At 40.7% G+C, this 23,351-nt stretch overlaps 1 protein-coding gene and 1 long non-coding RNA gene across 4 annotated transcripts in view; one reads left to right on the top strand and one right to left on the bottom strand.

Moving 5' to 3' along the window:
* The window catches only part of LOC104148470 (uncharacterized), a 36,452-nt gene extending 30,764 nt beyond the window's left edge, over positions 1-5,688 (bottom strand). Inside the window, exons 1-3 of one of the 2 annotated variants that reach the window (XR_011140182.1) lie at positions 5,633-5,688; positions 4,503-4,573; positions 3,054-3,127 (exon numbers count right to left, since the gene is read on the bottom strand). This is a non-coding gene — a long non-coding RNA (uncharacterized lncRNA). Of the gene's footprint in view, positions 1-3,053; positions 3,128-4,502; positions 5,191-5,632 lie in introns of those variants that run through there. The other variant, XR_695117.2, reaches the window with a different exon arrangement.
* The window catches only part of MCM9 (minichromosome maintenance 9 homologous recombination repair factor), a 56,771-nt gene continuing 38,944 nt past the window's right edge, over positions 5,525-23,351 (top strand). The window contains exons 1-7 of one of the 2 annotated variants that reach the window (XM_068938147.1): positions 5,525-5,586; positions 6,352-6,668; positions 11,074-11,390; positions 13,489-13,570; positions 14,700-14,900; positions 17,141-17,266; positions 18,539-18,658. In XM_068938147.1, coding sequence (XP_068794248.1) covers positions 6,359-6,668; positions 11,074-11,390; positions 13,489-13,570; positions 14,700-14,900; positions 17,141-17,266; positions 18,539-18,658 — 1,156 coding nt within the window. In that variant the 5' untranslated portion in view covers positions 5,525-5,586; positions 6,352-6,358. Of the gene's footprint in view, positions 5,587-5,737; positions 5,970-6,351; positions 6,669-11,073; positions 11,391-13,488; positions 13,571-14,699; positions 14,901-17,140; positions 17,267-18,538; positions 18,659-23,351 lie in introns of those variants that run through there. The other variant, XM_068938148.1, reaches the window with a different exon arrangement.

The following is a 23,351-nucleotide window of genomic DNA, read 5'->3' as shown; positions in this document are numbered from 1 at the left end:
ATGGCCAGTTCTCTGCTCCTGAGGTGGAACAAGGCACCAACATTGAAAGGCAAAAGTTGCCTGTCTTGCATACGCCTAATGACTCCTTGACTATGAACTAGCAACATGCAGGGAGATGGTTTGATTCACTGCAGTTTGCAAAAGGGCTTCTACTTACATTCTACTATTCCCGTGTCAAAGTTTTTGGCTTCTAACCGTGTCTTTCCAAACAACTGGGATGAGACTCATAACTAGATTTGAAGATAAAGGAGAAGGCCATTTAAGTAGATATAATTACATCTGCTGTAATTGCCAGATGTCTACTGGACTAGACCATGGACTAGATTTCATTTCCTGTAGGTTTATTTACAATCCTGTGCTCTCATGACATGAGACACCTAAGTTCTGCTTAAGTAGTTGTTTAGACATGCAATTTCCTGACCTCAGCCAACTGATGCACAGATCACTTCATAACCCCAAAACAGAATAAAGAGGATATATTGAAAATACAGATGAAAGCCACTTGGAAACAGAGTCGTTAGTTGAGGTTTATAAATACCTACTTATTTAATAGAATAAGGATACATAATGATCAATTGATTTCAGTTATTTCTGCAAATTCAGCATTTAGTATAAACCTGTATGATGTTTCTTTTTCTTTTCCTTTTTTTTTTTTCCAGAAGGCACTGAGAGAGCAGTCCTACGTGATTAAAACCAAGGAACACGTACTTGACATAACAGATATAGTCTGTAGTAAAAATATATGTTGATGCCTAAAAAGACCTGGAGCACAGACATGGAAAATGAGAATGAACAAACAAGACAACGGCAGAAATGAAATTATTTTAGGAAAAACTTCCACTACAAGACAACTGAGTAAAATTTGTAAGTTATAGATTCAGTTGAGCAGTCATTGTAATGGAGTCAACTTACAGTGATGGATTCTCAAACTCCAAATATACAGCATTTGTAATTCAATTTTTGATGAGATTTTTGTTACATCTAACAGTGACGTATGTGGAAAATTTTAGTTCCATCAGGGTGATACCCTGTTGCTGATTGCTGATCTCACTTGCCCACCTGCTGTGATACACTAGCCAGACAGAACTGTTAGAGAAAGGAAGCACAACTGACCCTCAGTAGCCCAACACCGCTAGCACAGATCTCCTAAGAGCTCGCAGCTCAGTATAACTATATTCACTTTTACCTTCTATGAATTATTGTAACGCCTGAATCCCTGTCGTAATAGCAAGTGGGGGAGGAGGGGAGAAGTGAACTCTCCTGCAACTACAAGGAGGAAGAGAGGAGGCAACAGGGGAGAGAGAAGAACCTGGTAAGGATAAGAGGTGAGACTGAAGGGAGAAAGAAGAAAAATGAATAGAAACAAAGCAGATAACCCTGTTTCCAGACCCTCATGTGCAACTGCTGTATACTGGACAGGTAGAAGCAAGGGGAAATCCACAAGCTTCTCACACGGTAAGTTAATTAGCTGCAAAGCCAGACATCTGTAAGGGCAGGTATCTTGTGCTGGCCTTCTATCTACCATCAGGGAGCCAGGCAGAAACAGAACTTCCCTCTTTTACCTGACTGTTTAACTCGATTTCTCTTAAGAACAGAACTTGTTATTTGAATGGTTAGCTTTGGGCTCTTTAACTGCACAACTGTGTTAATATTATCATTTTAAAATATATACACACTTAGTCAATTCAAACTTTGTGGACTGTACAAATTGCACTGTAAGTTCCTAGGTTAACAATGAGATCTATGTAGGCAAACTATTGATCCTTTCTGGAGTCCTGTGTAGTCCTAAAGATGAGTTTATAGAGTGCCTGTCACTAAAGCAACTCATAGTTATTTTCAGTGTTAAGCATGGTATAGAAGTCTATTCACAATGAATAGCAGGCTGAACACAATTAGAAGCAGCTGCTGTCAGAAATATTGATAGCAGTGTTGCTAGGAAACGAGCAAAAGCTAAGCCTAAGAAAATAAAAGCATAATTCCATAATGATTACTGAAATCTGGCCTTAGAAATAATCAGGCCTTCCAAGTTCAATCTGACAGGCTAACAGAAAAGTTTAGAGAGCAACTAAGCCTTTAACTATATCCCCAATCATTAGCTATCATGGCTAAGCACAATGGAAAAAGTCGTCAGACTTCACGGTGTAAATATTATATGCAGCCTCAGTTGCAGCTGGCAATGAAAATGAAACTAAGCCAGAGACTTAAGCCCAAGCATCATGGTTAAACGAACACTCAGCTGCATTCCTTCTGTTAAGTCTGTATCTTTACCCAATCTGTGGGTCCAGGGAGCCCTTCTCAGCAGTTGTGCATCCTTGCTGGCTGTGTCCCAATTGTATGTTGGAATGGGTCATGTACCACTCCTACCACTGCATTAATGGGGAGTGCTTGCACCCTAAGACATCTCCAGATTGAGAACACAAACTATATTCCATGAAATTGAAAAAGAGGAGTTTTAAAGCTTTATGTTTTTCTTTACAAACATAAAAGATGGATCAGAAGTGATGTGAAAGCAAAAAATAGTAATACTGCCTTATGTGAGAGAGCCGGTTAGAGTGTAAAGTAGACGTGAACTAGGAAAGCATTCTGAACTCAGTACAAGAGAGCTTTTCAGAATGGTAACTGCCATCACTGTATCCATCCACCTGTTACGATGATTACTTTTTCTTGCTCCGTTTTGCACTGAGATTTCCAAAGGGATTTTCAAACGGGCAAGATGCACTTTTTTAAGCGCAGCTGAAATACAACTTTTTTGTTATTGAGTAGTATTTAAGGATAAGATTCTTTAGATCCACTAGTTTATTTTATAAACTGATTTGGGAAGGTTTTTGCTTTTTCTGTTTCAGATGCTCAACCGGATATCATGGTGATGGTTCTTTCAAGCAACTGCTCAAGCTGGAACAGCACATCATTCTTTCATTACTCAGCTAAGGATGTAACTATTACTAGGTTTTTTAATTATCATTATTGCATAATAATAAAATGATAAATACTTCAGGTTTTTGTTGTAGGAACCACTACGTAATTGCAGCCTTTACATAATACCAGTTACTTACTCTGTAGTTGTAATTAGCTCTGCCAGTTGCAGGCTGGTGAATCATTCTTCCTCCTGTTGCTCTAGGAGTCTAGGCTAGAAAAAGCGGAGTTTGAGGAGCAGAGAACATCACCTCCAGGAAATAACAAAGATAACAGCTCTGCCATATAAGAAAACAGATAACTGTGCTGATCTAACAAATCTGCAGAAATATCTGTGTCTCACCATTAGAAAAAAGCAACCTGGTTCTGGTACCTTGCAAGACAGCATCATAAACTGAGTAAAGTTCAGGCTGAAAAACTGCAGACGCAGGGTTAGTCTCACACTCCACTCAGTCTTTACCAGAAATAGTTCTGAATGTTTACAGGGATCAATTTATATACTGTGTTGCAGATCTCAGCAGTACTTTCGCAACGGTATCTCTTCAACTAGCTAGAATAAGACCATTTTATAAACAAAGACATTTTGTGCCTCCAGAGTTAAGGGTTATAATATTTCCTCTTTATAGGCTCCTAAAGCAGGCTTAGACTTTTATTGTAAACACCAATTCCTTCAGATTAGGATTTAGGCAACACCTACAAATACTAAGGAAGTCGGTAATTTCAAGCCATGCAAGAGAGATACTTGGAGGTCTATTCACAGATTTACTAGACATGAGTCTTATATGCAAGAATCCTCTTCTGATACCTTGTCAAGTAGCAATTCAGATAAAGCCACATAGACAAATTCTGGAAAAAGGAGTAAGTGATTAAAAGTAACTGTAATTCCACCAAGCAGCTTTTGTCCAAACATTCCAAGAGCCTTCCCTTTTCCACCAATCAAACTTTCCTGGTATAACCTCATGGGTAAATAGACATTCAAAAGAGTTAACAGAGGTGAAGTAACCACTGCACCTTTCGTATTTATTAAGATCATTGTATTATTCAGATACGTATGGGGGAAAAAACATGTTAGACATCCAAATTAATTATATTAGTATAATTAAGTAGGTAAGAACAGCTATTTTGTATATTCAAGCCACGTACGATAGCTGGCAAATAAAAGATCTAAAGGACCTTGTTTTGTTTGAAACATGTTGATCTCCCTCCCCTCACCTCTAAGTCACACTGAAGTATGAATTTTGTACATTTCTTCTGATAGTTTTTATTATAGAACTATTTGCACAGTTCTGATACTTGGCAATCGCATGGTACACTTTTTGGTTAAGACTTTATACGGGCACTAATTTTTTTTTCAATTAATTATATAACAGTAATTTATCATTAAGATAAGCAAACAATGGGAGGTCTTGATAGTAAGGAGCTCAGTAAAGAAGTTTAAGACCCTTTAAACGCTTTGAAGTTAACAGGGCATTAGATTATTCACTATGGTATCATAAGACTTGTAAACGTGTAAAAGATACATGAATGCACTATTACATGTACTGAAATGATACATGTAATAATTCAGAGGACAGTCTACTTATTCGTACCTTGGAATTGACGGGAGCAGAATTCATTCACAAGAGCATAACATTCTGCATGTCACAACAGCACATATGTTCTAGAAAGTAGATGAAGAGGTAGAAATAAGGCTTACTGCCTGACACACTGGGGCTATGTTGTACACCTTATGCCTGTAACTTAATTTTAAAACAGAAATAATATTTTAAAAAATAACATTTCAAATAGTTTAAACATGTCACTAGGGCATAATACATGCAGGGAGAAAAGAACATATAAATATTAAAAAATTTCAAATAATACACTGTAAAGGTTGGGCAAAAGTGAAAGCTTTAGCACCTCCAACAAATCTTGCTTTCTGGCTATATTAAAAATAAAATTCAAAAGCACCTCAGACTCGTTGATATGACTTGTCTTTCTTAAGAAGAGGAACTGGCTGGTTTGTTAGGCAGTGAGCTTCAAAGAGGCCAAGTTTAGACTTGATATAATTTGTACGCCTGTGGGGTAGCAGGAAGGGGCAGAAGACAACAGCCCCTCCCGTTAGCTTGGAGCTACCCCTGCTGCAGGGGACCCCGCTCCTTCCTTCAGTCCTCCCTAAGACTTGCAGCTCTCCCAAGCATGCTGAAAGCAGCTAGGAGCGGTGTCCCTTCCCAATGGGGAAACAATCGCAAAGACATCTAGGAAAAACGAAAACGTGCAAATGTGCAACACTTTATATATGGGAGGGGGGGAGGGGAGAGAGAAAAAAAGCCCTGTTGATGCATCTCTCGTTGCCGCTCATTTTCCCGGTACCGGAGGCAGCCTAACGCGCGGCAGCGAGTGAAGCCCCGGCGGCGACGCCGGTGCCGGCTCGCCCCCTCCCGCGGCCGCCGCACGGCGCCGGCACCGACCTCCCAAACCCGGCGGGGCCCCCAGGGGCCCGGCTCCCCCCGCCCCCCCCGCCCCCCGCCAGCGGCGGCTCTGCGGGCGCGGCAAGAGGCGGCTGGAGCCCGGCGGCCTCGCGGCTGCCCCCGGCGGCAGCAGGGCCCGGCCGCCCAGGGCAGGGGGCGGGACGGAGCCGCGCCTCCGCCGGCGGAGGGAGCGGCGGCGGCAGGGCGGCCGGCGGGACGGCAGGTACCGAGGGCGGCGCGCGGGGGGGCGGCCGCGGAGCGCTGTCCACCTCGGCCCGGGCCGGCGGCGCCCTGCCGGCCCCGCCTCACGCCGCCCGCCCGCCCGCCCGCCCGTCGCGCCGCGCCGCGTTGCGTTGCGTTCAAAACTTGGCGCGCTGGCGGCAGCACGCACTGCGCCGCGCCCGCAGCCGCCGCAGCTCATCGCCCTCCGAGCGGGCAGGTCGCGGAGCGGCTTCCCCCTCCCCCCGCCGCGCTTTGTGGCGTTAACTCCGAGCAACTCTTCGTCCCCCCCCGGAAACGGCAGAACCCCGTCTGCCGGCGGGGCGGGGGCTGACTGACTTACGGGGGGCGGTGACTGATGACTGACTGACTGACGGGAGCCAGGCGGTGAGTGGCTGCCCGCCCGGCAGGGGGCGGGGCGAGGGCGCGGGCGGGGCGGTGAGTGGCTGCCCGGCCAGGGGCGGGGCGGAGCGGCCGTTGGCGGGCGCCCGCCCGCCCCGCCCGCGAGAAGGGGGCGCGTGAGGGCGGGCGCGGAGCGAGGCCGGCGGCGGCCGCTGCCGCCTTTCCCGCTTCTCGAGCCGGAAAGTTAAAGCGCGTAGTAAAGAAGGGCCGTTCCTCAGCGTACAGCGGCTCTTGCACCAGGCCAGTCCTGTTTTTGACTGGCTTTGTGACACACTTTTGCAAGTGAAAACAAATTTCCCGATTCACACATAAAAAAAAAGAAACAAACCAACTCCATAATTACTCTGTCTTGCTTTTCTGGGCGTAGGTCCAATATGGTGCTAAGTGTGGACCAAGTGAACCTCATTGGGCAGGTGTTCGAATCCTACGTTTTGGAGCATCACAAAGATGACATCCTGAATATCTTAAAGGAGGACGACGACGAGGCGCATTACCCGGTCGTCGTCGACGCCTTGACCCTGTTCGAGACCAACATGGAAATCGGGGAGTATTTCAACGCGTTTCCCAGTGAGGTCCTACCCGTTTTTGATAACGCGCTGCGCCGGGCGGCCGCTTCGGCCCTGCAGGCTGCTGCTGAGGCGCCTCGTCTCGGCGTGAAGCCGAACCTGCACGCCCGGATTTCGGGTGAGTCGTGCGGGGGCCGGGTGCCGCGAGGGGCTCCCGGTTCCTCGCTCGTTTTCAGCGCTCCCAGCGTACCTTACTCTGGCGTGAGGCCGGGGATGCCCGCGACAGGGAACGGGTGCAATCCTGCAATCTCGGTGTTTCAACCCGTTGAGTTTTGCTGATGTTTATCAAATAGAAAAAAATAGATGGAGGGGAAAAAAATAAGGCAACATTAGAAACATATGGAATTCGGAAGACTGTTATGGAAAAAAAAAGGCTTGATTGTCTCTTACGGTATATGTTCCCTCAAATCAGCAGTGGGTCTCAGCTTAGTTCTCTTGCAAGGCAGAAGGTCTAACAAGAAAATAATTTGTGGAAATAACTGTTTTAGAAGGAGATATGTAATTCCTAGTTTTTCTTATTGATTGAATTCCTTATAGCATGAATTGACTTGCAATATTTGTTGATTCCAGTCAAAGTCTAAATTTTGAGATGTTTGTCTTTATACCACTTTTCTCTGAAACGATTGAAATTTCTGCTTAGCTAGGCTACTTGTCATGAAATTGGAATGAACTGACGGAAGGAATGATCATTGATAGAGGGTTTTGTCCTTTTTTCACTGTAATTTGATAAGGTAGTTATTATTCCTTAGTAATACAATATTTTTTGTAGCCCCTGAGGTTTGGCCGTGTGTGGAGTAGAGATTCAGGGGACCCCCTTGGTTAAAACATCTGGTTTGCCTGTTGTGAGAAACGGGGTTTGGTGGTGGTGTAGTTTCTTCTAGTTGTTTGTGATTGTAACTATTTGAAGGTGTCTAGCTTGCAAAGCCAAGGATTAGCAGCCTGTGTTTCCCTTCCCCGCCTCGTGTTTGAGTGGTTTACGATCATGTGGTCTTTTAGTAGCTTGAACTTGGATGAATCACAGTTGTTGAATATGCCTGTGTTTCAGCCCCGTACATTGCATTAGGAATATTGTCATTAAAATATGTACATCAGAAATATAATTACCTTGAAACTCTCAGAGTGCCATTGTGTCAAATTTTTTAGGGAAAGAAAACAAAAAGTTTACTACTTAAGTGGTGTATGCAGCTTGTATGCAACTGCAGACTGTGGTATAGAAGAATGGCCACAAACAAAATTTTATACAAAACGTTGAAATGTAGTACATCTCCCTGTACCTGTAAAAATAGGATTGAATTAAAACTTTTTCCAGTGTTCTGAAATTCATGCTTCAGCATGAGAATAGGATTGTTTTTATGGAAATGCTATCATTATTTTATAAGCTACCAGAAAGCATTAGAAGGAGTAAAGCAGAGGGCAGATGTTTGCTGCGTGAATAGCTGCATCTGTTTAGGACATTCCTGCTCCCGTTATCAGCCCACTGCCAGCGCTGACGGTTCCTCCCACAGGGATGTGTTGTCTGAATATTCCTTAAATCAACTTCAGGCAAATTAGCTGGGTTTGATGAAATCGTTTTACTGAGTGATAAAAGCAAATCTGACTAATCATTGTCCATGGAAATTGGTCAAGCAGTATCACAAATTGGTCCATCGGTAGAACTGGAGGGAAGATGAGCAGCGGAGGTTGATCATCCTTGCATGGTTCAGCTGGATCAAAAGAGCATCTATCTATGTACTTTATTTCATGTTCTGTGCTGCAGAAAGGCTGGCTACTGAAGAAACAAAAACAATGAGCTAAATGATCTAAAGGCTTTTCCCATCCAATTTGCCCATGAAACTGTTACCTTTTAAGGGGATGCTTACTTCTGATTACCTCCGGGTGTCTGGTTTTGCAGTACGCCTTCCCATTTCCACATTGAATGGGAAATTGAGAGAAGGAAATGGTGTGTTCTTCTTGGTGGGAGCTGCAGAGATGTAAATGGGATGGCTCCAAGGGGATCTGCACATCAGGCTTAGACTGAAGTGAGGAAAAGTGGTTTGGTTTATGCTGGGTATAAGAAAGCAATGATATTAGTACAAAAAGGTTATCTAGGAGTACAAAGCAGGAATAGAGAGAGAGACATGGCACTCCTGGAGAGAGTCCAGCGGAGGGCTACCAAGATGATGAGGGGACTGGAGCATCTCTCCTCTGAAGAAAGGCTGCGAGAGCTGGGCCTGTTCAGCCTGGAGAAGAGAAGACTTGAGAGGCGATCTCATCGATGTGTACAAGTATCTGAAGGGAGGGTGTCGAGAGGATGAGGCCAGCCTCTTCTCCGTGGTGCCCAGCGACAGGACAAGAGGCAACGGGCACAAACCACAGGCAGTTCCATCTGAACCTGAGGAAAAACTTCTTCACTGTGAGGGTGACAGAGCCCTGGAACAGGTTGCCCAGAGAGGTGGTGGAGTCTCCTTCCCTGGAGATATTCAAAACCCGTCTGGATGTGATCCTGGGCAATGTGCTCTAAAGGTCCCTGCTTGAGGAGGGAGGTTGGACTAGATGATCTCCAGAGGTCCCTTCCAACCTCAACCGTTCTGTGATTCTGTGAATAAGAGAATGGGATTATGCAGTGTTTAATAATGAATGATAACCCCTACTTCATAGAAGAAATTAAAAGATAAAGTTCTTTATATGAATTTTAGCACTTCAGAAACTTGAGTGCTTAACTTATCCTTTCACAACAAATCCATTGAAAGCTTTTTGCTTACTTACCATTAGCCTGAGCACCACAGTGTCACTGAATTCTTGATAGCCAAGTTGCTGCTGATAGTTCATTTTTGCACATTATTACTAACACACTAAAGCTCATTCAGAGGCACATACTCAAGTAAAGAGTCTGTCAAACAGTCTAATGTGATGAGAATGGAGGCTCTCTTCTTCCCAGTCCAGACTCTGTCTCTGATATACACAGAGACGATAATATCACATCTCCTGCCAACAGTGCTGCAGATCTCTCTAGTGTAAGATGGGTTGTGTTTTGCAAATGTCGTTGAGCCACATCGAGTACTGAATTGGGGAAAAAAAGAAGGCAAAACAGTTGGAAAATAATTGATTTTTCTTTTTTTTTGGCCTAAACTGAAGAAAAACAAAAACCTGTGGGAGAATACGATTTTTCAACAGATTTGGTAAAATATATAAATAGCTTTGTTATAGTAAACCAGAAAAAATAGTTTATAAATAGTTGATTTGCAGTTATGCATAATAGTTTATTTCCTTTTCAGATTGTTTCTTTAATACTTCAGCCTTCTTCAGCCTAAATTAGCCTTCTCCAATTAGCTCAAAATAGATATTTTCTTTAAACAAAAACAAAAGGTCAAATACTTTGCTTAAAAGCATCAAACCAGAGTGTTTTATCGTATCTGAAACAAAAAAATTAATTTTGAAAATACTGAAATAAATTTAAGATTTCTCTTCTTTTTTTTACAAGCCAAAGCTAAGCAGACTTGACCTAAATGCACAAATAGTTTTAGTTCCCTTAGAAACATGATTTTCCAGCACATTTATTATTTTCCTCTCCATATCTGAGCTCTGTTTCATAAGTGAAACTGTAAGAAAATATTTTAAGAGAAGGTAATTTCTTTTTAAATTGATAATTATTATCATTAGTTTCCTGTAGTTTATATAAACACTTCTGAAGAGGCCATTATTTTGATGTTATCTTCAGCTGTGTATTGCAAAGTCCATTTATTTGTATAAAGGTTTTGTGGGCTGTTGGGTTAGATTAACCTTCCTAAGGATTTCAGCCAGGGTGGTGCTAAGTGATGGCCATACAGACGATTGCAGGAGTGGGATCAGTACACACATCAGAACTGGCTGTTGGGATGGAATTAAAGGAAAGGAAGCACCGCGAAAATGTTGTGTCACTGTTCATTTGAACTTATAAGTGAATTTGCTTTGGTTGTGTTCATAACCCCTTTATATTCCTTTTCTGTCATCTTCCTTGCGATTGAGATTTACTGATATGGAATGTGGATTTAAGGTCAAATGCTCACAAACTGTGAATTTTAAATTTGCTTAGACTTGAGCCTTCACACAAGATTGAGTTATGCTTGTTTAACCAAGGGAATAGCATTGAAGCACAATGAAGCAGCGTGAGTAAAATTTCAGTTAAACTAGTTGTAGAATAAATGACATTTTCTAAAAGATCATTTAGATTAACAAAGAGATCTGAGAATACCAGGATCTATTTCCATGAATGGAAAAAGCAAAATACCTCACACTATTCATGACTACTCAGCCCTTGCAAGAGTAGGAGAGTAAACCTGTACTGCTATATTTTCTGTTATCAATCACTTTATGATGTTTTTCAGTATTTGTGGCCAGTGAATCAGATTTATGATGCAACAGATGAATTACTGAATTTTATTTATGAAACAGTAATAACAGATACTGCTAATATGTCTGCCATTTTTTCTAGTCTTGCTGCTTCACTGCACTGTAAATATGTTTTATATGCATCGTCTTACACTGTACATATTTTCAATTAACAGGTTTGCCTGTTTGCCCGGAGCTGACCCGAGAGCACATTCCTAAAACCAGAGATGTGGGTCACTTTTTATCTGTTACTGGGACTGTCATACGTACCAGTTTGGTGAAAGTGTTGGAGTTTGAACGGAGTTATATCTGCAATAAGTGCAAGCACGTGTTTGTCGTTAAGGCTGACTTTGAACAGTACTATGCTTTCTGTCGTCCAACAACCTGTCTTAATGAAGAAGGCTGCAACTCAAACAAGTTCACTTGCCTCTCGGGAACATCTTCTTCTCCTACCAGCTGCAGAGACTATCAAGAAATCAAAATTCAGGAACAGGTGAAAAAATAGGCAGAGAAAGGGGAGGGTATAAAGGTGCAAGTGTCTCAAATACAAAAAATAATTACTTTAGTAAAGGAGGCATTTGGGGGCTTCATTTCCTGCTGGAATAAGGTGTTTCAACTCCACTAATTTTAGTGAGACTACTTGTGCTTATGTCAGAATTAAGTTTATCCCATTTTGATTTATGTTTCACATACTAAAATAAGGGGGAAAGTTTAACAGATTCTACTGTTATTTAAAACAAATGCCTGAGCAGACTAGAAGATGCCAGAGAACTGGCCTTAACCTGTCAGTCAGAGATTTCCAGTCAAAAAGTTAAAAAGTTAGACATGTGTTGACTAGAATTTCCTTACTAGGTTATTCCATTCAGTATCGTACGAAACACTCGGGGTCAGTGCATAGATTAAATTCTAGCATTCAGCTCTTATAACCCCAACAACGTGTGTGTGTTGTTTATCTAAGCACTTATGGTACGTGATGCTGATGTTCAACATGGCTTCTAAGGTCAACAGCTAGCCTGGTGATGGCCAAGGCCAGCTGTAGGGGTGTGGTATTGTCAGTACTCTGTACCTGCTAAGGTCTGTTCTCATCAGCTGACAATCGTACCAGTGATTCAATATATTCAATGATTACTGAATAGCTACTCCTCACAGAATTCGCATTCATTTTTCTAAAGTCAGCCCTAGATGGATGGCTTCGAGTACTATTAAGCTGGAGGAGTAAGATGCAATTGGGCATCTTTTTCCAGCAGCACATAACTAAGGTAAAACTGGCAAAAGGAGATCTAAACTGAATGAAAATTGAGAACACGAAGGGTATGTTGTAGCCAGAGTTTCTGTGATTATTTGTATGTTCAGTGTCTCTTCGTAAATCCTCTTTAAGATGTCTTCAGTTGGTTGAGGGGTTCGATTTTATAAATTAAGAGGATAGTGATGCCAATCTACCCGTTAGTGCTATCAAAACAGAAATTTATGAAATTAGAGACGAAGCCTTTTGAAGCTCAGAGTAGCAAAAAAGTAAGGGAATAAAGATATTTCTAGGAGATAAGCCCTGTGCTTGCATGTTTGTGTTACGATTTTTTCTGACATACGGTTTATGCTAGATTTTTTGTTAACCGTGTGACACAAAAATCTCTATGATGGAACAGATTTTCAGCAGTATGGGCCTATTAAACACAATAATGAAATGAATTTCACCTGTATTTCTTAGTTAGTGCTGCCAGTAACTGTGTGTGCCCCACTGACAGTGATGCAAACTGCCTACAGCTTTTCAGATAATACACAAGGATAAAGTAACCTTTCTAGAAACGAGAGAGTGAATGAACCTGGATTTCTAGTGTGTATGATCCTGTGCCACAAAATGAAAAGGTAGTTCTGATTGTTGTTCTTTGTGCAGTGTATGTTTTAACACTTGAAAGCTTTTCTGTACGAGTGAAAACATTTCTAGATGGAAATAGGTTGTGACAAGTTTGCATAGGCTTTGCCCTGGAGAAAAGAAAAAGAGTTACAACAGTAACTGGCACACTTGTCAATATGCATTCTTCTTGTTGTGTGCTATTTGTTTTCTTCTGTTTTTGATTTAATCCATGACACTTAGGTGTAAATTTATTTCCCAGCCTGTCAAATTGCGGTTAAATACCAGAATAATGTGTAGAATAATCTTTCAATATATACTTCAGTGAAGAGTTGTCTAACCCATGGATACGCTTCAGTAACCAAAGTCAGCTTTGCTTATTGAAAAGTGTCTGAAGAATATCTCAAATCATAACAGAAAAGTTCAGCTCTCTCAAATGACGTCTTTCAGTGAGCTTTCTCCAGCAAGATATTGAAATCACACAACACCTCCCAGGCTTGAGCACCTCCAGCTGATTTAATGCTCAGTTCTGTTGGCACTGTTATCAGCTTTAAAGTTCCCTTATGAAGTTCATGGTGGTAGAGGCATGTTTACCGGTACGTAGCACATGTAAGTTTTGTGAGAAAAAGCAAGGATTGACCTCAGGTCCAGGAAAGGAACATAGATCCTTCAAACAGAGCAACTCTAAATGGCTTTTAAAAGGTGCTGTTCTTAAGAAGTGCTTTTCCTTTCCATCTGCTAGGTTCAAAGGCTGTCTGTTGGAAGCATCCCTCGCTGCATGGTGGTTGTTCTGGAAGATGACTTAGTGGACAGTTGCAAGTCTGGTAAGGACACAACATATATTGCATGTATTTGTACCATAAGCATTTTCATTTCTCCATTTGAGGTGACTCTTTGCCAAGTAGGCCATCAGCGGTGAGGGCTTGTCTAATCAGGTATGTTCATCTGTCATGTTGATGTTTCAGCTTGCAAGTTAGTGTGGCAGTTGAAGACTATTGTAGAAAATATCATACATCCACACGTTACATCTTGAGTGTTTGGCAGATCAGTCTCAATAAGTAATGTGCTGTGGCATACAGAAAGTATACTGGGACTTGTTAGTGTCAGAATCCCACGTATTTTGAGGAAATTGAAGCAGAGAGTGTGATGCCCCTCCTTAGGTTCAGAAAGCTATGTAACCTAACCTCCTGCCTAAGGAAGGCTGCAGATGGAAAAAGCTACGTGGCTTTCAAAAAAGAAGCTAATCAATCAGTGGGAGGATGTATGAGGAATGGACTCAAAATTCTCAGAATGTAATTGTTATATTTACCTAAAAAATAAAAATTGTTATATTCAAAAAATAAAAAAATTAAATAATAAATAAACAGTAAAATAATAAATAAATATAACAATAATAATAAACAATAAAAAATTGTTATATTTATCTAAACTCATGGTATGTCCCCGCAAGAAACTCGGTGTTCGTTGCCGACTGTTCATTGCGTTGTGGCCAGAACGTTCACAAGTGATACTGGAATTAGTCACTAAAGTTATCAGAAGTTATACAAGTGTTGGCTAAATGTGTTGGTTAGTAAATCTAATAAAGAGAAGAGCCTTTACAGTTTAATTAGAATTTCCCTTTCCTGAAAGAGGAAACAAGCATAGGTACACCTCTGTGAATTCACCTACCTTAATTAGAAGTGGAAACACACGGTAACTTTCAATCACAGACATAAGCGATCCAGCTGATGTTCGTTTTAGACTTCCAATAACTGCAGGAGGCTTCTTGTTTTTTTTTTTTTTTTTTTTTTTTGGGGGGGGGGGGGGAGTTGTGTGGGTTTTGTTTGTTTTTGTTTTTTTAAGTTAGTAACTGTAACACAGGATCTAAGCTGCACTGTTATGCATTACAGCTAACTGATACAACTGCCTATCTTAACTCAGATACTATTTATCAATTTTTGTTGCTATCCCCAGGAGATGACATCACAGTGTATGGAGTAGTAATGCAGAGATGGAAACCTTTCCACCAGGATGCACGCTGTGACTTGGAGCTTGTTCTGAAAGCCAACTACGTTAAAGTAAACAATGAGCAGCTAGCAGGGGTTATAATCGATGAAGAAGTCCGCAAGGAATTTGAAGACTTCTGGGAAAAGCATAGGAACGATCCCTTAGCAGGTTAGTAGTTGAAGGTTTAAAAATAGGACTCATATTCAGATGCAGATGAAATCAAGAGTGAAAATACTGCAGCTGAGCACATTTTTCCCCCATTATCTTATCCCACCATCTGATAAAGCAATACGTTTTTCCCAGTACAGAAATCTGAAATTCTTACTTAAAAATTACTGAAGAAACAGTACCAAACATACTGCCTTGATCGTTCTTCTTTTGAGCTTGCTATTCAAATGTTTTATGGAACATTTATTAACAAGAAATGAGAAATAATGCAAGTATCAGGGGAAAAAAGATGTTTTATAATCAAGAAAAAAAAGCTTATCACTTAGAAAAAATTGTGTGGATAATTGTTGACTCCGACACTAGATATCTGACTCTTTGTCTTTGCATCCAAAGTCAAGCTCCGAATCTTTGCCAGAGTGCTTAGCATGTTTCATCTTTAACTCTTAGATGCACAGAGATGGCAAGGGTTGTGTCTGGAACTCTGTGCCTCTCCAGCATCTGAATGCCTCCTGAACTGCAGAGAAGCTCAATGGAGTATTTAGGATTTATGTCATTGAACTGTCTCATTCCAATACTCTCTGTCTTTTCAAAACTCTGAAAAGGGTTTAGTCCTCTTAAAATATGAATGGGGAAAAAAAGCAGGTGGCAACATTGCCCATATTAGCACATAAGTTAGAGTACTTCAGTACTCTGTAAGAAGTTGGAGAGCTTCAAAAACAAAGAGATTCTTCAGAATTGTGTTTCCTAGAAAGTAGTTTAACTGCTAGCCTGCTGCTGTTTGGTTTAAGAACATTTCCCACCACTCTTGTTAGAACTGTTCAGAAAGTAATTCAAGATCCATTTTGAAGGTCCCAATTAATGCTTCGTTCTTTGGACAACTTTTGAAAGCCTGGAGTGAGCAATGTGATTTTATGCAGTATTACCCATTCGGAACAAATAAATCGATGTGAAGTGGCTGCAAGAGAATGGGCTTGAAATTGGAAGAACCCTGACTACCTGGCCTCTCCCTTCCACACTGTTTCTCTGAATTAGCAGCCCCTCAGGTGAGGGCAGAGATCAGACTTGACCGATGAGTCTAAGGTGTACCCCATATCACACCAGGATTACCACAGCAGCTCTTCGAGAGAGTTTTGTCACTTAGACAAGTGAGTTTTTTTTTTTTTTTTCTTCTGAATAACGAATGGGAAGAGGCAGAGCTGCTGAGCAGCTCAGCTCTGAAAAGGCAAATGAATGTAAAGTCAGACAGTGGCAACTGTGGAGTTAAATCTTGGGTTATGCAGCAGCGCACCAAAGTTTTGAAAATTTAAGTTTTGGACAAAAAGTTAATTCCCTCAAAAGACCTACATGAGAGACACATATGCCTCAAGTCATTTATTAGGTCTCTACATATTTTACCAGATCTATCTTACGGTTTTCATGTACTTGCATTCAAATTTAAAACATTATGTTAAGAACTCAAAATTGGTTGCTCTGTTCTGTGCCCTAGCAGTGAAGGTACTGTTTGGCATTGAAGTTGTGCTCCCTTTTATGTGCTGTTAGTATCAGAATTTCAAAGGACAGAATTAATTCTGTTATATGCCTTCCAAGCCAACAAAATTATCATAGCAGATTGAAGCATTTTGTTGCTAGAAAGAGAATATGGGAGGGAGGAGGAGATGGAGAGTACAGAAGGGTCAAAGGAGAAGGAGATTCATAGTGAGAAAATGAGCCACACCATGTGTGCACAAAAATATGGTGCACAGATTTAGGCCAAATACTAAGTTTTAGATGTGACTTAGTTTTCTTAAATGTGCAGCGCACCAGTTTTCAAGGGGATATTTTGAAATGATAGATACAAGTTAGGAAGGTGTTGAAGTTTTATTCTTCACACCCCCTGTACCTTTATCTGGAAACAAAAGAATTTGAATGAAGGCCTGTTATTAGTGCCTATTTTCATGACATCCAGACCATCCATTCCTTAAATTAGTATAGGATTTACACTGATGTTTATGACAGTGGAGGATTTAACTTCTTTATAATGAAGGAAGTTTGGATCAAGCAACTGCTTTGGGTCCCATTTAAAATCAAAAAGAATTGTTCTCCTCCCTGGCCTGTTCCTCTTGCTCAGGAAGCAGGCCCAAGTTGCTTGTCAGTGCAGGGACTTTCAGTGTACGGTTCAGTCCATCGGACAAGTTTGCTGATTTACACCATATTTTACTCTTAGAGCAATGCTGAGTGTCATTTTTTTGTTCCTGTTCTAGGGAGGAATGAAATTTTGGCGAGCTTGTGTCCTCAAGTTTTTGGATTGTACTTGGTGAAGTTAGCTGTAGCCATGGTGCTTGCTGGTGGTGTACAGAGGACTGATGCTACTGGAACTCGAATAAGAGGTTAGTATTGTTTGTAGTAGTATCACATTCTTTTCTTGTCTAGCTGCTGTTCCCATCCCTGTCTTCACCCCCGCTTGAAAATCAAACAGGTATGGATTCAGAAGCATAATCATCCCATTCTCTTGACTGAGAGCAATTTTTAATCACTGCTGACTATTCTTCCAGAATCTCAGACAAATGCATAAAGTGGATATCTAGACTTCTTCTTTTTATATTAATTTTTCCCCAAATAAAATCCACTGAAAGCATGTTTTCAGGATCCCTTTGTGTTGAGTCTTAAAGGCAGTTGTTTACATAAAACATAGCCTCACTTTTTATGGCATAAGTTACATTTTGAAATGACTTCTAGTAGAATATTCCCAGCAGTGTTTGGCATCGAAGGATGGAAAATTAATGTTTCCTTAATATGGATCACTATAGTACAATGAAGGGAAAATGAAAGGATTCATTTTAATTCCTAGTGCCAGATTTTTCCATCTGTGATTGTCAGCACATCTCACTTAGATCTGTTACTGTAAGTTATCTGCCTGCTGATTCTCCTTCTGTTGTTATTAGATGGCAAATATGCCATGTGCCAGGTGGTACGCAGGTCATAATCTATGTAGGTCATAATAATTCTAAAATAGTATGTGTGTATATACAAATACAAGATTTTCTTAATGCTCCAGCAGCTAAAGAAAGTTAGAGACTTTATATTTAAATTGAAGTTGTATTAATATTTTATGTAAAACAATGAAATAATTTTAGAGCTCTTGAGTGAGTTAGTAGTAGCTAAACTATTTACTTACGTAATTGCATTGTATCTGGAATTACTACATTATGTGACTGTTGGAAATGAAACAGTATAAATAAAGAAAAACAACCTGCTCGTTTATTCCTTTTTGCATTAATGAAAGTAACTGAATAGTGGGATCATAATTAAACCCTGGCAGCCTTTTGTTTCCTGTTCAAGAGTGAATTGAGTCTGTGAGACAAATATTCTAAAATGTAAGAAGTCATATTTTGAGAAGCATATCAAATACTTGCTGACATTTTAAAAAATATTTTATTATAAGTATTTGATGTGGATGCAACAATATGACTGGATCCTTTTATTAAATGATACCTTTATGGCACCCAATAAATAGTACAGTCTTGAACAGATTTGTCATATTGTATATGTAGTGCTAATGTTAGTTAAAAAATGAGAAGTATTGCTTAATTCAAAGTATTTTGTGCATATCTTTCTTTGTGTATGTACAACATACTCCTACGTGAAAATTTTTCCCCAAGGTGAATCACATCTTTTGTTGGTTGGAGACCCGGGTACGGGGAAATCTCAGTTTCTCAAGTATGCAGTAAAGATTACACCACGATCTGTGCTTACCGCAGGAATTGGATCTACAAGTGCAGGTATGTGCTTCTTCAGTTGAGCAGTTTAGTTTTTTCACTAGAGTATGGGGTAATATAAAGGTATTTCATATACATGACCAAGAAGTAGATTTAAGGTTGTATGAACACAGTCTAATGAAAAACTGCCGTGGAGACATATGAGGTTTGGCACTACTGTCTGTAGAAGGCAGTCCTGCACCTTCTTCTGTATCAGTGGAGAGCATGATCAGCTTCTAATAGAGGAGCTTACAAAGCATCATCCAGAGGCACCTCTCGCTGCGTTTCTAGCAGAGGATGATCTGGACCTATATTTTTAGTGTTCTTCCCAGCTATGACAAATCTGACATCTTTCCAGAGCTCACACTGTGTGATGGGGTAGAATTGTTTGGTTTCTCCTGAACAGATATTCTCCTCTCTTCCATGCTTTTGTATGTTCTGGCTAAATGACAGTTTGATTTTTGCTTACTTTCTGGAAATGCACCCATGTGTTGAGGCATTATCTCTGACTCGAAAAGATGGTTTTGGGGAGCAAAGGTGTTTCGGATAATTTTTTCTTTTTAACGTTAGCTATGTCCCAACTGGGTGAAAATGCCAGGTATTTTTTACAAACTTCTGGGGACAATACACAGGCTTAGAGCACCTCTGTGAATTACTCTACTTGAGCATATGACTGTTACTAGTACATTAAAAGTCTTGAAATAACTAGGGACAAAAAACAATGGTCTCAGCACATCTAACTTGAGTGTTTTTCAGACAGTGCTACTCTTCATTTTATGTGTGGGAATCAGCATTGTTTATACCTGGGAAAGCTAGAGAGTAAATCTTTCCCAGTTCTAGCTATGTGTACATGTGTGTATTAGGTTTTTGTAGCTGTGCAAGTGCAACAACTTATTTCAGTGATGTTGAAATGCGATATCGAACTTATAGTCTTGTGGGCAGGGAATTTGTTATGAAATACAGATGCCTCTGGTTTTCCATTCAAACTATTGACAAATATGTCTGGAGAGAAGCCAGAGAGAATATTTTAGCTCAGGATAACCTTTTTTCTGCCTTTTGTTCTGTATTAAGAACTGAGAACAGGCTAGATAATTTAAATTTTTGCCATGGGACTGGCAGTAACCTGGAGTGAAACTTTGCCATGCATTTCGATGTGACCTTGCCCACTTTTATCAGTAGTTATCCCCCTGCATCAGCTCTCTTGGATGTTGCTGTTGCCCAGTGTTGATGTTGCCTTCTTCATCGTATCTCCCACTCTGCTTTATTTTCCATATGATCTGTTTTCCAGCTCAGCCATGACAGCTAGGTTCAAAGACATTTCCCTGAAACTCAGTATTGTAGGTTACAGGTTTATCATAGTGTGTGTGCCATACAGTCAGCTCTCTTGATTGTAGAGCTGGAGTTTCATCTGTGAAAGGGTCTTCTTGAGTCTTTATATCCACTTAAATAATCTTTATATTTAAAAATATAAAGATTTATATTTTATATATATAAATCTCTCCCCCTCACTCTTAGATCTTACTGCATATGCACCAAATTTCCACCTTGAAATTCTTCAGGACTCTTACCATAAATAAAACTTGGATCCTAGCTGGAAATCTAATTAACCCTACTTTAACTTCAGGGAACCTTTCCATGGTTAGAATTGCTGGACTAAAGCTTTAGTCTCTAGCCCTGGAGTTTGAATGTAGCTTGAATCCTTTTCTTTGCTGCCCCTGTATGAGAAGTGTCCTACGCATCAATATGTTTGTAACTGATTAACACACTGATTTTATGAACTTGCTCTTCATGCAGAAGCTCCAAATGGTGAGTTTAGAGAACTATTAAATCCTTCTGCTTTCATTGTTATAATGGCATACTTTGAATTAACAGTTTCTGCTTTCCTATGAGGGGAAACTTTTAATGGGCATTTTTTCTTCCAGTGTAAAAAGACTAAATCTGTAAATTCCACTTTTGACCAGTTGCTTAAATTATATAAAATGCAGCCTGGAACGCAGTTAAATTACTAGCTCTGGTTAATTCTCTTCAGACTAATATTACTAAGAAAATAAAATGTTCTTTATCATTGCACTGAGAAATTATTATAGAGCTTGTTACCCAGTGAGCTTTTGGTTATAAACAGCAGTGCTTTTCAAAGAAGTTACAAGATATTCTGTTTCAAAGCAGAAGTCAAGTCAGACATGCAAGCTAAAAGAGCAAGCCCAGAGGCTCCACAGACTCATTTCACCCTTCCCACTGTTGCTGTCCCCTCCTAATCGCCTGCTCCTCCCAGTCACTCCAGTTGGCCCCAGTGGGAGGATGGGGGCACTTGACCTCTGAGCCAACTGCTAGCCTAACTTAGCTGAATCCCTCCAGCAAAACAAAAGCAGCTTGGACCAACAGCGAACCTCCTAGTCACATAGCCCTTTCCTTGAAGGGAACTTTTGTTTCCTTCTACAACTTCCTACGTCTTTTGGTCAGCGTTCAAGCAGTGACTTTCTTTGTACCTCACTTCAAGTCCTTACACTTGTAAGGCCAGACGCCACTGAATGATGAGTGCATCTCTGCTCTTTGTCCTACTTAAGATGCATCTGTTTGTCCTATAAATTGTTTTCTGAAAGCCTAGCTGTAATAGATCTGATGTTTTAAAGCGTCACAAGTATTTTTACATTCTTCTATCCAATTTACCTTTTCTTTTTGGACTTTTTCTGCAAGTTGGATAATGGGGCAGAATCTTAGAAAATGGAGGAATGAGATCTAAAATAATTTGACAATCCAAGGAGGGTTCTTATTTCTTTTAGGGGGCTGCCAATTGGTAGTTCCTTATCAAATCTTACTTTGGAAATCTCTTGATTCAGTTTTTCTATTGCCCTGTGAGTATGTTAATGTTTTGACCAGGAATCTAGGTCTCACTCTCCTTTTGGAAACCAATTCTAAGTGGCCTGACTAATTATTGCTCTTTAACGCCTCATCTGAGAACAGCAAGGAGTCATTCATATGCCTTTATTCCCTCAAAAATGATACGTAGCTTCCAAGAAGGAAAGATTTACTGGGATTTAACAAAATCTCTTCTTGGTTTCCAACCTTACTACTGAGTTTAAACAACTGTTCTGCAGTCATAGTTATATGCCTGTAGCCATAATGCTGCTTCTGTATCTTGGATGAGATAATCACTAATCAGAAAATATTTCATTTTCCCCTGGAGCTTGGTATCCTCAGCAATCAATTTGAGTGGTGTGTCACAGCCTGTTGGGATTGGAACCAACACATGCTCTGGGCAGGTCTGGAGCTATTGGACGTTCTGGCCGGAGTCATTCTGCCATTTCCTGCTGGATGTTTGGCCATTAAGACCTCTGCAAAGTTTTGTTCAGCGTTGTATCCTTCCGCAGATGGACTGCTTAAAGAATCTTGTGAATTATCTTCAGCAAAGCTTGTCTAAAAATCTAGGAGACTACCAACTGCTTCTCCTGCTTTCCAGTTCTGTACAATACCTCTTCCTGGAGCTGTATAAAATACAGCTTTCTGTCCTCTCTTCTCAGAGCCTCTACAGATCCTTGGGAGTATTGCCTTTTTGATGACATTTTGCAATGTCTGACATTGTCCATATCGATGCCAACAGCACTCTGATACTGTATTTTTAGTTTCCATTAAAGATAACTAACTCAAGTGGAAACAACCGTTTTTCTTTTTCTTAGTAAGCCTCTTCCTGCTGAGCAAGTTTCAGACGGTAAGAGTTCTCTCTTTTTTGAACAGGTACTCAAGACACTAAAAAGCTGGAGAAATTTTTCCGTAAACATAATTGCCTATCTGTAGTGGTCCCTGGTCTGTGCTAATCCCCAAACTACCCCTGGAAATTCCCTAGGAAAGTGCTGGTTGGTACAGGCCAAGGCAGTGCCAGGCAGCATACTAACAACTCACCGCTGTGGATGACAGCATCTGGACCATGCTCTGGCCCTGATTTATTGCAGCCTTTGCGATTGCAGAGGTGCAGCCTTTAGGTCACTCTTTCTGGAGCCTTACTTCTACCACAGGGTTCTTCACTGTCTTCATGAATATTCATAATTATAGGTGAATTTGAAGTCATTTTCTATCAGCAAATACCTCAAAAATATTTTCCTGAGAGTATGAGTTCACTGGATTTTCCTTAAACAGTTGGGCCTCAAGTTGAAGAGGCGTTAACTCTCTAGGAAAACTGCTAAACTTCTTTGAGGAATGAATTTTGAAGTTATAATCAAAGCTCTGGGGAAATATGTCACATCTGTAACAATGTCTCATCTTTTGCAGATTCTTAAATTCTCTTAACTTCCCCTCACTAATGCAGTTCTAAGATGATCTTGCCCTGAGACAGAGCTTACCCTGGCTACCTGCATGCAACAGATTATTTAGCCAAGTAGACAGCTGTCTCCAGAGGTTTTGATCTGTTCATACATCTATGCCTAAAGATCTCTAGTTAAGAGAGACAGGAAACATTGCAGGTCCAACATCTTGGTGACGTTGGCTGGAGGAAATGCACTCCTGGTCTTATGCGCTGCTGGTATAATACATTCCGATAGGCCTTCCAGAGACTCTTTCTCCTGCTATTGAAATGGTAGAATGGCATTTCAGTCAGTAGATTTTGAGTGACGTTACGGAATCACAGAATCGTTTAGGTTGGAAGGGACCTCTGGAGATCATCTAGTCCAACCTCCCTCCTCAAGCAGGGACCTTTAGAGCATATTGCCCAGGATCACATCCAGAC

Source organism: Struthio camelus, chromosome 3 (genome assembly GCF_040807025.1).
Source record: "Struthio camelus isolate bStrCam1 chromosome 3, bStrCam1.hap1, whole genome shotgun sequence".
Lineage (NCBI taxonomy): Eukaryota > Metazoa > Chordata > Aves > Struthioniformes > Struthionidae > Struthio > Struthio camelus.
The sequence above is the reverse complement of the archived record's forward strand: the minus strand, read 5'-3'. Positions and strand labels throughout refer to the sequence as shown.